The sequence below is a fragment of the Aristolochia californica genome, unplaced genomic scaffold (assembly GCF_029961685.1).
Source record: "Aristolochia californica isolate CCGP_79_NKW_82.1479 unplaced genomic scaffold, dmAriCali1.0.hap1 SCAF_16, whole genome shotgun sequence".
NCBI lineage: Eukaryota > Viridiplantae > Streptophyta > Magnoliopsida > Piperales > Aristolochiaceae > Aristolochia > Aristolochia californica.
The window spans coordinates 3,162,121-3,177,087 of record NW_027181837.1 but is presented as its reverse complement, the minus strand read 5'-3'; the positions used below and the strand labels follow the sequence as shown (position 1 = coordinate 3,177,087).

The following is a 14,967-nucleotide window of genomic DNA, read 5'->3' as shown; positions in this document are numbered from 1 at the left end:
CGACTGGTTGTGCTTCTCTATCTGGTTTCACATGACGCTGCCCTGCTGCAGCTCGAAGGAACTCTGGCTCGCTCACACCCATCGTTCTTTTCGAAGCTAAATTTGTTTTACAGGTAACTTCTCTTACCACGTTTTGTTGGAAAACGGGGTGTGTCTGAGAACCTCATTTGTCGAGCAAACGTCCATAAGTTACCTGAGAAAAATGCAAACTATGCCGTAAAGAGGAAGTACTCAGGTGCATTAACTTCGGTTTGAGGAGCTTTAGAAGTGGAAAGCGATATTGATAAAGCCTTCAATTCTTTCTTAGGAAAACTCAGCCCAAAAGAACAAACTGTGCTTCTCAAGGAATAGCGGGCTTGGAGATGCGCCGTTCGTATTTTCCGATGGATTAAGTCTTAGAAGGATTATGTGCCAAACGTTATTCACTATAATGTCGTCCTGCGGATTCTCGGTAGAGCGCAGCAGTGGGATGAGCTTCGTCTTTGTTGGATTGAAATGGCAAGAAATCGTGTCTTTCCCACCAATAAAACTTATGGAATGCTAATTGATGTTTATGGGAAGGCAGGACTGTTACATGAGTCACTGCTGTGGGTCAAACTTATGAAAATTAGGGGAATTTTCCCTGACGAAGTTACTATGAATGCTGTTCTCCAGGTTCTAAAAGATGCTGGTGAGTTTGATCGAGCTGATTGTTTCTAAAGATGCTGGTGAATTTGATCGAGCTGATTGTTTCTATAAGGACTGGTGTATGGGCCGAGTTCAAATGGAGAATCTTCAATTTGAGTCTGTTGATTTGGATTCAGTTATGGCTCCAATGAGTCTTAAACATTTTTTGTCTACTGAGTTTTTTAAGGCTGGTGGGTGCATTTCACCTTAAAAAAATTTGTTATGGCTCCAATGAGTCTTAAACATTTTTTGTCTACTGAGTTTTTTAAGGCTGGTGGGTGCATTTCACCTTAAAAAAATTTGTCTTTTGATGAGCAGGGTTCAAACTGAAAGCCTCGGATGGTTGCAACTTACAACACTTTGATTGACTTGTACGGAAAGGTAGGTTGTCTGGAGGATGCTTTTGATGCTTTTGCAGAGATTTTGAGGTTAGGTGTAGTGCCTAATACAGTAACTTTTAACACCATGATCCATATTTGTGGGTCTCATGGACATCTGTCTGAATCGGTGTCTTTGCTCAATAAAATGGAAGAGAAGGGGTTTAAACCTGACACGAAAACTTATAATATTTTCTTGTCTTTATATAATGTTGATGGTGATATTGACGCTGTATTTAAAAGTTATAGGAAGATCAAAGAGTGTTATGGATTCTAGTCCAGATATTGTGGAAGAGAAAGATGGTTGAAGAATTGGATAATGTGTTAGAGGAAATAGAGAGAGCTCATATAGATGTTGACCAGCAATTGCTGCCCCTTGTTATGGATCTGTACATTAACGAGGGGTTGTTGGAGAAGGCAAAACTCTTTTTTGACAAGCACTGTACTAGGGAAGGGATCTCATAAAAAAATTATGCTGCAATTATGGATGTCTATGTAGAGAGGGGCCTCTGGTCTGAAGCTGAGGCAATATTTTCCCAAAAGAGAGATTCTTCACAAAGGAAGGATTTAGCGGAATACAATGCGATGAAGAAGGCATATAGGAAAGCTAGACTCTATGACAAAGCACTATCTGTGTTTGGGAGCATGAGAAATTCTGGAACTTGGCCAGATGAGTGTACATGTAATTCTCTTATTCAAATGATGGCAAGTGGAGAGTTAACAGATAATGCAAAAGACCTCTTGGGCAAAATGGTTGAGGCAGGAATGAGACCTCGGTGTGAAACCTTTTCTGTCATTATTGCAAGTTTTGCTCGCCCAGGTCAAATTTCTGATGCAACCGAGATCCTCCAGGAAATGCTAAGAGTTGGTGTTGAACCTAATCATGTCATCTATGGAGCTTTAATAAATGCATTTGCTGAAACTAGCAAAGTTGACAAAGCCTTTCGTTATTTCCACATGATGGAGGAATCTGGCATTCCTGTAAATCAGATAGTGCTTACTTCGTTAATCAAGGCTTACAGTAAAGTTGGCTTTTGAAAAGAAGCACAAAAGATTTATGGGAAGATGACAGATTTGGAAGGCGGCCCTGACATTATTGCATCAAATAGTATGATTAATATGTACTCTGATCTTGGGATGATTCAGGAGGCTGAGTTCATTTTTAATGCTCTGAAACAAAAAGGTCTTGCTGATTGGATTTCATTTGCAACTATGATGCACCTTTACAAAAGCAAGGGCATGCTTGATGAAGCAATCAATGTTGCCGAAGAGATGCAGGAGTCAGGTTTATGGACTGATTCTACTTCCTTTAACAGTATCTTGACATCTTATGCCACTAATGGGCAACTGAAGGAGTGCGCTGAACTTCTACATCAGATGTTGAGTAGGAAATTGTTGCCTGATTGGACAAGTTTTAAAATAATGTTTACAGTGTTGACGCAAGGAGGAATTCGAACAGAGGTAGTGACTCAGCTTCAAACTGCCTGTGAGGATGGGAATCCCTTTGCAAGGCAAGCAATAATAACTTTGGTGTTTTCTGTGGTAGGCTTGCATACTGAGGCATTGAAGTCATGCGAGGCCTTTGCAAAGGCTAAAGTTGCTTTCGATTCATATGCCTATAATGTTGCCATTTATACTTATGGTGCTTCAGGAGATATTGATAGGGCCTTAACTATGTATATGAGAATGCAAGATGAAGGTGTGGCGCCTGACATAGTGACTTACATCAATCTTGTGGGTTGTTATGGGAAAGCTGGACTGGTGGAAGGTGTAAAGCGGGTTTATGGTCAAATGAACTATGGAGAGATTGAGCTTAATGAATCACTGTTTCATGCTATAATAGACATGTATAAAGATGCAGGGAGACATGACCATACAGAATTGGTTGATCAAGAAATGAGATTTAGTTTTCTTGAGGAAGAAGCAACTGAATCAGTAAATTTTGATCTAGAAGATTCTTGATATTGCTGGTACTTGATATCTGAATGATTTGGCAAAAGATGTAGGGAGAAATAGAGCAATACTATCCTTGAAATGAAATTCTCTTTTCTTCTCTTTCTTGATGAACTAGTGATACATGTCTAAATTTTCTCTTTGCATTTTCTTTCTTTTCTTTTCTCTTAAACTTCTTCAATTTTTGGAGAGAAAAAGCTATGCATGTTTCTCTTAGAACAAACAATGACAATAGCACCCATCAAGCATCACTGGAACCCTACACTTGAGGTACCATAACTATGTGAGATGAGAAAACAAACCCTACACCCATCAAGCACTATTGTACCATCTAATAAATTTTCAATATCTTTTACTAATCTTTTCTATTATTGTGTGAGATGAAAAAACAAATCCACAATACCAATGCTATCAAAACTGATGCAGACATAGAGCCAATGAGGTGATTGGGTTGGGTTAAACCTACTTTGAGAGTTGGTTGAAGCTTGATGTTGTCCTAATGTTGTCATTATTTAAAAAAAAAAAAACTTGGGAGGGAAGCAAGCCTTCTTCTCTTTGTTGAGGAAGGGCCACGAATGCCCTTCCCCCGGTCTCCTATCACAAAGGACCCTCTCCCTTGACCCAATGACATATTGGGTCACATGGTTCACCAATTAAACTAGCAAGCTTAACAAGGTCAACCAAGTTTTATGCCTTTCCAAGTCTTTAAAATTGATAGGAGACTAATCCCATTGACCCGATTCATCGACTAAACTGGTTTAGGTCTAATAACTCTTGACTTTAGGGGTTAGAATGAGTCGCTTTAACTTAAACTTGTTATTTAAAAGGTTGACTTGTACCTGACCTATTTATTAAATGGGTGTAAAAAATGTAAACACTTACTTGGCCTATACATGTTCGGGCTGAACCACATAAATACTAATAAAATAAAATAAAGTAAAAACGAGAATATTAAAATTAAAGGATAAATTTTTTTTAAAAAATATTGATAAGTTATTTTATGTTATAAAAACTAAATAAAAAATGTCTGATCTAGTTTAATATATTAAACAAGACTATTTTGGTTTATGTTTTACTTTTTGGGTCAATTAAACCAAGAATAAGTGTTTATATATATATATATATATATATATATATATATATATGAGGTTGGGGATGTGTATTTGGGGTGTATTTATTCATTCGTTGCTATTGATTGAGTTTGTGGTGGAGGGTTTTTGTTTAAGTATTCAATATTTTATAATTAATTAATTAATAATTTTATTTTATCATGTAAATTATAATTATTTAGATTAAACTAAAATCTATCTTAATTTATTAATAAATTACCTTATTTTTTATTATATTAATATATTAATATTATATTAAATTACTAATTTAAGAGTGATAATTAAGATATTATAAAAATCAGAATTTGATTAAAATACCCTATTTTATTAAGTGTTTATCCATTATAAAAGTAACCATGTTTATTTAGGTATACTATTTGTTATATTTAATTAAATTAATATTTATTTTAAAATTTAAAATTATTTATCTGAATTTTTTAATTAAAAAGTTAAGTACAACTATCTTCTAAAGTTAAATCTATCAAAGTATTTTATGAATAAACTCATTCTCTTATTTCTACAACATTTTTCATTATACACACTAACACAAGAAAGTACTTTCTACTACACTTTCCATTAAACACACTAACACGAAAAAGTAATTCACTTGACTTTGACTTTTACTAGTTCATGTACTTTCACCGTAAACGTTCACTAACCCCCCTAATAAATTAGCTAGCACAATTTCTAACTTCTTTCCAAATGTAACCCAAATTACAGCAAATAATGCAATCAATTAGACATCAACATAGATCAATCAGGTGAAACCACCTGTCTCTTCGTCTTCCTCGCTTAATCTATTTAAGCAGGTTTGGGAAGAGCATACTCCATTGTAGTAAGCTACGAGAAAATGGCTCACTCCTCGGTTGTCCCTGTCGTTGTTGTGCTTGCACTGCTGCTCGCTGTGGAAGTTTCTTATGTACGTAAATGGCTTCTGTGTCTTCCATTAATGGCGTCTTCCTTACGATCTATATAAGTGAGTACAGATATCACAAACACCTCGCTTGTTATCTTATGTATTTAGTTTTTACAGGCCGTTGAAGCAAACTCTGTCGTCGAACCTGCACAGGCCGGAGCATACGTTCCTCCCGAAGGTTTAATATTAATTCCGCCTTCGTTTTCGTCTGGTTTTCATCACTCTGATTCACAAAAAAACTCTTTCACTTTGCTTTTGATTGCAGAATGTGATAATAAGTGTTCGTTTAGATGCTCGGCAACTTCCCATAGAAAGCCATGCATGTTCTACTGCAACAAGTGCTGCAACAAGTGCCACTGCGTGCCTTCAGGAACCTACAACAACATGGATGAGTGTCCATGTTACAGAGATATGAAGACGAAAGAAGGCAAACCCAAGTGTCCCTAAACTGACTCTTCTTATGAACCCAGTTGAGAGAAACAGAAAATAAATAAAAGAACCCAATATGTTATGAAGATAAATGGCATTTCTCTTGTTTTCTGTTCTAATTTCTGCAATAAGTTCTGTGATCTCAGTTCAATCTAATAGAGCGGCTTTCCTAGCCTACAGGAAGAGTTTTTCATTTAGCAAATTGGATTTATATGGGTCTAATTCATATTTAAATTATCTTTCTTAGATCTAAAGCTTGAGTTATATTGAAGGATATTGATAGCAATGATCTCTTAATGATCTTGTTCTTATTTTGCATAATAAGACGTATTCACCATGAAAGTATACTTCTTGTTTTGCTGATAGAGAGCCTCATCTAAGCAAACACAATTCTTTCTCAGAAGAAAAAATACCTTTCTCTCCCCTTTCCTTTTCTCTTATGTGGGTTCCAAACAGCCCCTAGCAGTTAGAACGATTTAGTTTTTCTTTTTTCAATCGATTAATTTAATCTTATTTTATCACTTTGGATGAATTAGACAAAATTAACTTTTAATCTTCAGCATTTTTTTGAAATCCCACTTTTTTTTTTTTTATGAAAATGATGAAATCCCAAGCAGTGAAAGTGCTTACACTTAATCAACATCATTGACTACATTACTTTATTTTTAAAGAAGATCACAAACTGAACAAAAATAAGTAACAGGTCTTTGCGGACTCATTAGAAACAAAACTTGGGTTTTCCCTGAACTGGTTTCATCTCATGGAAGAGCCATCTCCGAGACAAGGGAGGTCTTCAAGCACTTGAGTTGTTTATTGAATGTGTAAACATTGCCGGCAAGGAATCTTGTAGTAACAACGGTTCCATTGTAATGGACTCTTGTAAAAGAATTTTGGTCTGTAGCAAAAATACTAGTTTCATGGAGATCTCCTTCTTTCCAACATATACTTACAGTCACACCACCCCGAGCCTTCAATCCTTTAACACAGCCATTTGCCCATTTGTCTCGAGGAAGGGAAGGGAGTAAATACAAGTCCTTCATCGTGCTTTGCACCAGCATCTCTGCTATGCCTGCTGTGAAACTGTTATAGACAACAATAGTATCGTCGTTAGCCAAAAATTAACTAGATAAGATAGAAAGGCTTGATCCTTAGCTTCAGGAACATAGTTTCAAGGTCATCGCTACCAAGCACACCATCAATGGAGGAGCTAGTACATTGTCAAGGACTATTATTTTTCCATCTCATGATTTGGCTCAACCAAGGCTTTGACAGATTTACAGTTCCCCATGGTTCTATATTATTCTTATACTCGCATAGTACAAGGGAACTGTTGATCAACTGCAGCAAAATTTGATCGTTTAAGAGAACTTTTATCAAAGGCAGAGGAAACTGGTTTCAAGTAAGTGCCATCTAGGCTGATTTTTTTTTCACAAATATAATTTATTGGCTGCTTTTTACAAATATAATCTCACCTTTCTAGTTACTCACACAGTCAACAGCTCACCCAGTGACAATGCATTTTTCTGACAAAGTTACTTTCTAGAACCATGAACCTCTTTATGGAACTCTAAAGGCATATAATAATTCATGGTAGATATACAAAAACTATATAAAAATCTCAGCGTGTTTCAGTCATCTCTTTGAATGGCTCAACAATGCATTTAGTGGTGAAGTCATGCACTTACACAAGAATATCTGATATAATACTTGTTGCATCATGATGATGCATGATACTACACTAATCATCGTCCACAAGTATGGTATGACCTGATAAGAGACGAGTTCAAGTAGAGTTCTTCTATCCAATGCCCAAGTCCAAAGAAAGATATTTACCCAAAGTTTGCGTCAATTTGGAATGGAGGATGAGCAGTGAACAGGTTACTATAAAGCCCTCCTTCAAAATCAGCTTCATGATCAGGATCCACCAAGTCGATCAAATGCTTGACCATCCGGTATGCGTGTTCACTATTGTGAAGACGTGCCCAACATGCCATTTTCCATGTAGTTGACCAGCCGGGACCATCCTCCCCTGTCCAAGAAAGATACAGCTGAGTTAGGACCATGCAGCACAACTTTCACGAGTATACATAAATTGCTGCACATATTCAACAAACCTCTTTTGTAGAGAGTGTTAGAAGCAGCTTTGCAGAGGTCTGGAGTTTTCTCAAGGCTTATAGTATGACCAGGAAAAAGTCCAAATAGATGAGAAATATGTCGATGATGCACTTCTGGGTCCTCAAAATCTTGTGCCTGCCATTTGCTGAAAAGTTATGGGACCCGCAGAAGTATAAATCACAATCCAGTCAAGAGTTGTCTTACCCATTCCATGATAGATCCATCCCTTGATATTTTTGTGGGGTTTAACCTTGGTTCCGCATTTTTAACTTTTTTGACCAAATCATCGTCACTTCTTCCCAAAATCTATTTTCACAGAAAAATGTCCTTAGAATTGAAATTCTATCAAGATAAAAGTGGAGCACTCTTTGTAATAATTACCTCAGAAGCAGAAACAATGATAGAGAATATTTCTCTTATGATTGCCATGTCCATAGTTGAGGAGTAGCTCACACTGGCTTTCTTTCCATCAGGAGCAATAAATGTATGTTCAGGAGATGTTGATGGATTAGTTTCCAGAAGTCCTCCATGACCATCAATCAACCAGTCCAGCAAAAACAAAGTGCATCCTTGCAAAAGGGGATAGGCTTTATCTTTTAAAAAACCCTAGAAATAAAGCTAGAATCAGTGCACTCTGACAGAAATCACAATAACAATTGTCCAAAAAATCTTGCCATTTTAAAAAGTGCTGGAGTATTTAATGTTTAATTACCACCAACAAATGAATAGTTTCAGAGTTTCAGCAAAGAATAATGTTTAAACTTGTGAATTACGTGATGAAATTGAACTCAGCAAGCAATATTGACGCATATTCCCTCTACACATGCATGAAAGAGACAAGCCTCCAAAGGAATCAAAAGTTGATGTGCTTAAAAAGACACAAAAAAGTTATCTTGTCATCTAATGAAAAGCATATTTCCGTAACGGTTTCCTCCCAGAAAAATAAAAAATTACAGGCTCTTTGTCCAACCTTGTCCATGGTGTAAGTATAGTGTTCCCATAAGTGCGAACATAGCCACGCTCCTCCCATTGGCCACAAAGCCCATAAAGGATCACCACGGTCTGGTGATGTCTTTGCCCATATGTCTGAAACTTGATGAGCAACCCAACCATTGCATGCATAGTTGACCTGTGAACATATTGACTAGAAATCACAAATTTGCACAAAATTTCATTCTTGAGCTCAAAAAATGTTTTTTTGAACGATGAGAAAAATTTATTAAGCTTCGCAAAACAACAAAAAGAAGGAGGGCATTAATGCCCACCACTGAGAAAAGACAGAACACAATTCTTTAAAGGAAGGGAGAAATTATCTGGTTATTAGTGATGAAACGACCTAACTTTTGCCAGTCATTTTGGGATATGCTTGACCCAACTTTAATATGGTATTAGAACAGTATGTTTGTTGGGTGTTGTTCATGCCCTATTTATGTTATCCACATCTCATGCTCGCTATCCTTTTGTTTAGGCTTGGTTGTAAGGAGTATGTTAGTGGGAATAGGCCCACATGTGTTGAAGTCCAGAGAAATTCTGTGATTAGTAGTAGGGAAAGACTTCTTAACTTCGGTGAGCCATTTTTGGTGGGACTTAGACCCAACCTAACTTAAAACTAGAAAAAGATGAAAAAAAGTAAATGAGCTTTCAATTCAAATTTCTATTAATAAAGAAGAAATATGGTACAAGAATGTTGACATGCAATCCTATGGAGACTTGAGTATTAGCAGCTCTGGGTATAAGGTAGTAAAGGCAAAGTTACAGTGCTCTTTCATTAGAAGATAGCACAGGTAGGGATACTAACTAAACCTTTCCGTGAGTGTGTGCTCTTAGAAAGCTTGTTACAATTTCCAAGGCCTTCATCAACCTGTCTTCTAAATTCGTGAATAGATGAAGGAAAAGATGATCTAGATTTTTTCTCCATTTAGGAAAACAGAAATCAAATAAAGTAAATAAAAATCAAATAATCCTCCTTGAGATTATTTACTGACTACTAGAAGCAAGATCTAGCTATCTCGTTCAAACTATTTTGTGGCACCAGAGGGTTTTGATTACTTTGTTTCTTGACAATCCTAATTATATTTTAGCTCATAACATTTTCAAAAAAAATTGTTAGGCTTTAGTTTAGGAGCCCGTTTTGGCTACATGTCCACCCATATGGCATTACTTAGATGACGAAATAATAAATCAAACAAGAGAGTGAAATCTGCAGAGCTCATGGGACTTAAAAAGAAAAGAAGCTCTAGATTTTTGTCTCACAATGAATCTCACCTTTGCCGTTTTACTGCCATTCACTGCAAGAGATGAAATATAATCAAACAAGGGCTCTTGGCATTCTTGAAGGTTGCAAGAAAGGGAAGGCCAGTAATTCATCTGGAGATTGATATTCAAGTGGGGAGCACCACTGGAAATAACAGAAGGTAGATAAGCTTTCAAGATGCAAAAATATCAAAAAGTAAAAGGCACACGTCAGCAATCATGTGTGTTAATTAATAGATGGTTACAGAATCCTGTCCCAATCTGGGAAATAGGATCATCCGTTAAGTCATATTTGAGAAGAGAGGATCTTTAATAACAACAAGATTTTGGGAACATGTCTAGGCTACTTGAGCATCAAAGAAAAACAGATTACTACAGGTTGCTCGAATCCATTCACGGAAAACTGCTAAGTATGGTACATGGCGCAACCAGTCCCATATATTTTACAAGCCAAAATAACAGTCCTGGACCATTTACAGAAATTCCATCATCAAGCTCTCTCACATGCAAAATCTGCTTCTCTATTTTATACTATTTTCCTCTTTCTTAATGAGATACTTCCTGTTCAAAATAGACAAATATCCGTGCTTCTCTTGCAGCTAAAGTCGAACCAATGAAAAACCAGACTACCCAACACAACTCAAGATCATTTCAGCTGCGCTAAATCTGAACAAAATCTTTGGAGGTATGCCCCCCATGAGGACCGGATGCATTCTATTACAAGCCTCTAAAAAAATACTTTACTCTTCATAGACAGGCTAGGATACAGGTAAAATTGTGTCAAAAGGTTTCATTGCATTTCTCTTTCAATTCATAATTTATTTTTGAAAATTCTTTTGATTCATAATTTTCTAGCTGCTTTTTAATCCTTTCTTATTTTCTGAATGGGACAGCTGCCCAAACTTTCTAAATGAATTTAATTGTTTATAGAAATCCTGATTGGCTAGATTATCAAGGTGCCATTAATAACACCAGGTATAACATTTCATCATCAACAACCAAAAATTAAGAAATGCAATACAATGATTCGGTAACTTACTCCCATGCGGGTTCAATGTCCTTGTTCCAAATACCCTGCAAGTTTGCAACTTGAGTTCCTGGTCTTGAACAAGAAATAAGCAAATATCTGCCATACTGAAAAAGAAGTGTCACCAAAGAAGGATCCTCATCATTTTTGAAAGATTTCACTCTTTCTGCAGAAGATATTGAAACACCATTAATATCTTCACCATAAGTTTTCGTCTCTCCATATGTACCCTGTCCTATTCTCCTACACTGACTTGAAACATTCAGTTGTTCTTCCTGAACTGCAGCACTGGAACTCTTGGAGAGTTGAAGTGAAACCCGATGAAAAAGCCTTTGATAATCATTTAAATGATAGGAATAAAGATCTGAATATGACATGTTCCTCACCAAATCAAGTGTGTTCAATGCTTCAGATGTGGGCTTTTTCTTAGAATCCAATGGTTTAGTGAAGGGCCCATCAAATGAGGATGCTGCTGCTAGAAGCAAAACAACCCAGCTTGAGCCCTCAACTTTGAACCTCCGATTGTCAAGGGTCTTCACCACTGATCCATCACTAGCTCTTAATTCAAGTACAGCAGAAAATTGAAGTCCTTCTGGATTATCATTTAGATTTAGCTTCGGAGCTCTTCTTATTCCTGGGCAACTTCCTTCCATGACAATACGGCTGTCACCCATGACATTTGACTGATGGTGCAACTTACTATCTAGACCCACAATAAATGAGAGAGCACCTGATTTATCAGCAGAAATCTTTGTGACAAGTACCTGATGAGCCCCTGAGCAGAAGTGTTCCCTTGTGAACAACACATCATTTAAGGAGTGCCTAACCTTTACTGTTGCAGTATCCAAGTCTAGCTCTCTTTCATAAGTTTGTTCAGAATATTCAGCATCAGGGTCACTGAACTCTAGGTTAATATCACCAAGGGGTTGGTAAACCTTCACATGTTAAAAAAAGAAAAGAATATAAGATCTCCAGCAACATAGGTCCCCAACAAACAGTACTTAACAGTATCAAACAGTTAATATGAAAAAAGAACTGGCAAAAGCACTTAATCCACGAAATTTCTATACCAATCAAATAGGAAAAGGATAGGACAAAGATGCAAATACATGTAACTCAGAAGAGACACAAAGTAAACTTTTATGGACAAAATATCTGATGATACAACCTTTGCGAACATGAAAAGTAAATTCGATTTTCAAATCCCAAGTGTAGTGGTGATTACTGATTGAACCTTGTCAAGTGAAGATTGCACTAATGTTGTTTCACATCTATTTAACAGAACTGAGAGGCTGATATTCTTTATTTCCTAAGTACTTGCTATAGGACTCCAAGTACACAACTGATGCCATAATAAACAGATGCCAACATGAAACTTAACTTCCTCACCAAGCAACACTTGGAGATGACAATTTGTTTTGTTCCTCAATTACTAGGGAAATGAAAATCTGAGGAGTAATCACTAAGGTTTCCTTTCATTGCCACCAGGTCTGCAGTGAAAAGGATGTGATGCAAGAAGCAACGATGCTTTTAGCCATGGCAGGACCAGCAGGAAGGCTTCTAATGCGTCATACTTTAACTTAGTAATATCCTTCCATTCAACTGAACCACTGATAAGTGCACGCACACAGAGAGAGAGAAAAAGCTATACCTTTAAATTTTAAAAATGGCATAAAAATACATAAGAACAAGAAAACAGATTGAAGGTCAAGTTCACCATGCCCATTCTGCATGACAGTTGCCATATACAATCTCAAATCGTCTTGTGGTTTTGTCTAATTGATGACCACTCAGCAGATAGTTTCACGAAATTTCAGTAGAAAATACTTTTGAGACACATAGGGTATCATAATCTATAATGTAGATGCCTAAGGGAAACCCTGATTGAAAATCTAAACATGTTTAGAAAAAGCATAGATAGAAACACCACTGACTGTACAAGTACTTACACTCATTAAATGTAAGTAACATGGTTCTGCGACCTAGTATTGTACCCCAAATCCAAAGGCAGAGTCAGAACCCAAATCCATACCAAGTTAACCCTAAATCAGACTCATATCATCCAAGTTTAACCTAGCCTGACCAATTCTGGCAAAGTCAGACAGCACCAAACCATGTCTCTTACAAGTTAGTTTCAAGATTTGTTCCCATTTCTCAAACCAAAAAGACCTCTTCAAAAACCTAGTTGTCTCACCCGATTTGCAAGTCGGTAAGTCACAGAACGATAATAAGAAACACTGTCTTTGGCAGTAAGTCTTGTGAATTATGAGCCATGATTTTCAAATAGCAAGTCATCAAATATAAGTCACCTGAGCACCCATTCTATTAAAATCATTGTACAAAGCTTGAAAATAAATCGGCACAAACAAATATGGTATTTTCAATCCTCCAAAAACATGTTTTGAAAAAGCCATAAAATCATGTTTGATACATCTATGTATTTAGCAAAGAATATATGATGAGCACCACCTGTAGACAAGTAATCAGCTAGAGTAAAGAGAAAGACGAAGCATACATCTGAAGGATGACCTTGCAAGTCGATAGCAGTAGTGCTAGCCTCCGCATATTTTCCTACATCAACAAGTTCCCGAACCTGAGATAAAACAGTAGGTGCATTGGAACTTGTGTAATTTCCTGGAATCCCAGTCCACAAAGTATCATCTGCACAAGAAAGTTATTTAAGAACCAGTAGTCGAACTAAGAGTTTAGAAACAAGGGATAGAGTGACTAATTTTTTCAATTTTCAATCTGCATACACCCTGACTTCCCTGAAATCACATGGTAACCATTATAACCATTTCCTGCTTACAATAACAAAGTTACCATGAACAGAGCTAGAAAACTTTAACATCAAGTAAAAAACAACACACACATAATAGAGCTTGCCCAGAGATTGTTCTCAACATTGCGGAACAAAACCTGTGACTTGATTTTATCAGTCATATAAGTAGCTAGTAAATCAATACCTTGTGGTGCCTATTCCTAGCAGTCAGATTGAAACACTATAAGAATATTTCATTATTTAATTATCATTCAGATAACTGATTGATCTATGCAACGTGCATTGCAAGATTGTTTCCAGTACTTTCAATGTTACATGAATATAGCAACTACATTCGGGTGGATCTTTTGGACAAAATGTACAAAAGCAGAAAGGTAAAAACTATACCATTCAGTTGGATTTTCTCAGAAGCAACACCGCCCCAGATCATGGCACCAAGACGGCCATTGCCAATGGGGGCCGCATCTGTCCAATGTTTTGCTGGTCCCGCAAACCGAACCTTCAGAGGCTCTTCCTCTGTCAGCCAAGGAATTTTGGGGCGACTAACCAGAACCCATTCCTGTTCTTCAGTGACCATGGCGGAAATTGCCAATGAAGTCTCTCGTCCTTGCGGTTTTCCGAGTGCTTCTAAAGAATGCTCTCTGAAATATCCAGAAGCAAAAGATGGCAAAAAGAGGGCCTTTCCATGGGTAGCTTTTATTCCACAGCTGTCACAAGCTTGGGGCCAACATCACTTCTCGATAATGGCGAGGCAGAGCGTGATGGTTTGTTGGTTGTGTCAGGTTCCCCGGTTGCGAAAGATTACACATCCTGTCTCGATTTTTTCCTCTGTACATGTTTCTACACTGTATCTCTGTATGCATTTACTGTTTTACTGGACTCGGTGTCCTTCCTGCCGCGTTTCTTAAATCTAAATCCTTGACTACCAAAAGCATGCTTGCATGCGTTTGTCGTCTTCCGAAAAATGGGTCGCCGAAATTTCACGAGAACGGCCTTTGACAAAGATGCCGACACTTTCCTCAGTATCAGCCCCAATCAGTTGAGCCAAATCTCCTTTAGAATTTCGAGCTTCTTCATGGTTCACATGTAAATTATATTTTTATAAACCATAAAATTCGCATTCATTCTTCTTTTTTATAGATGATCTATGTTTTTCAAGTGCATTAACCCCATTAATCAATTAGATTTTCGGCATCTGAATGGGAATCCTCGGTGAACTGTGTCGAGGAAAAAGAAGTATTTAAGCGAATCAGAAAGATTATATTGGAGTTAATTAATCGTGGTTTATCAGTAATTGCTGATCCGTCGGTAAAAACTTGTACGAGTTGTCGCTTTTCATA

The 14,967-nt window shown here is 37.0% G+C and overlaps 1 protein-coding gene and 2 pseudogenes across 1 annotated transcript; 2 read left to right on the top strand and 1 right to left on the bottom strand.

The window, feature by feature from the left end:
* The first annotated feature begins 123 nt into the window (after positions 1–123).
* Positions 124–3,103, top strand: LOC137953447 (pentatricopeptide repeat-containing protein At1g73710-like; annotated as a pseudogene).
* On the top strand, positions 961–3,103 carry LOC137953446 (pentatricopeptide repeat-containing protein At1g73710-like; annotated as a pseudogene).
* Positions 3,104–6,030: 2,927 nt separating this feature from the next.
* Positions 6,031–14,394, bottom strand: LOC137953804 (alpha-L-fucosidase 2). The gene is made up of 10 exons (XM_068801320.1): positions 14,015–14,394; positions 13,361–13,506; positions 10,858–11,780; positions 9,831–9,963; positions 8,536–8,694; positions 7,947–8,171; positions 7,770–7,871; positions 7,565–7,700; positions 7,284–7,479; positions 6,031–6,530 (listed from the first exon to the last, which is right to left on the bottom strand). Exons 1-10 carry the CDS (start codon positions 14,202–14,204, stop codon positions 6,209–6,211), a joined length of 2,532 nt encoding a protein of 843 aa, XP_068657421.1. The 5' UTR covers positions 14,205–14,394; the 3' UTR covers positions 6,031–6,208.
* Positions 14,395–14,967: the final 573 nt, after the last annotated feature.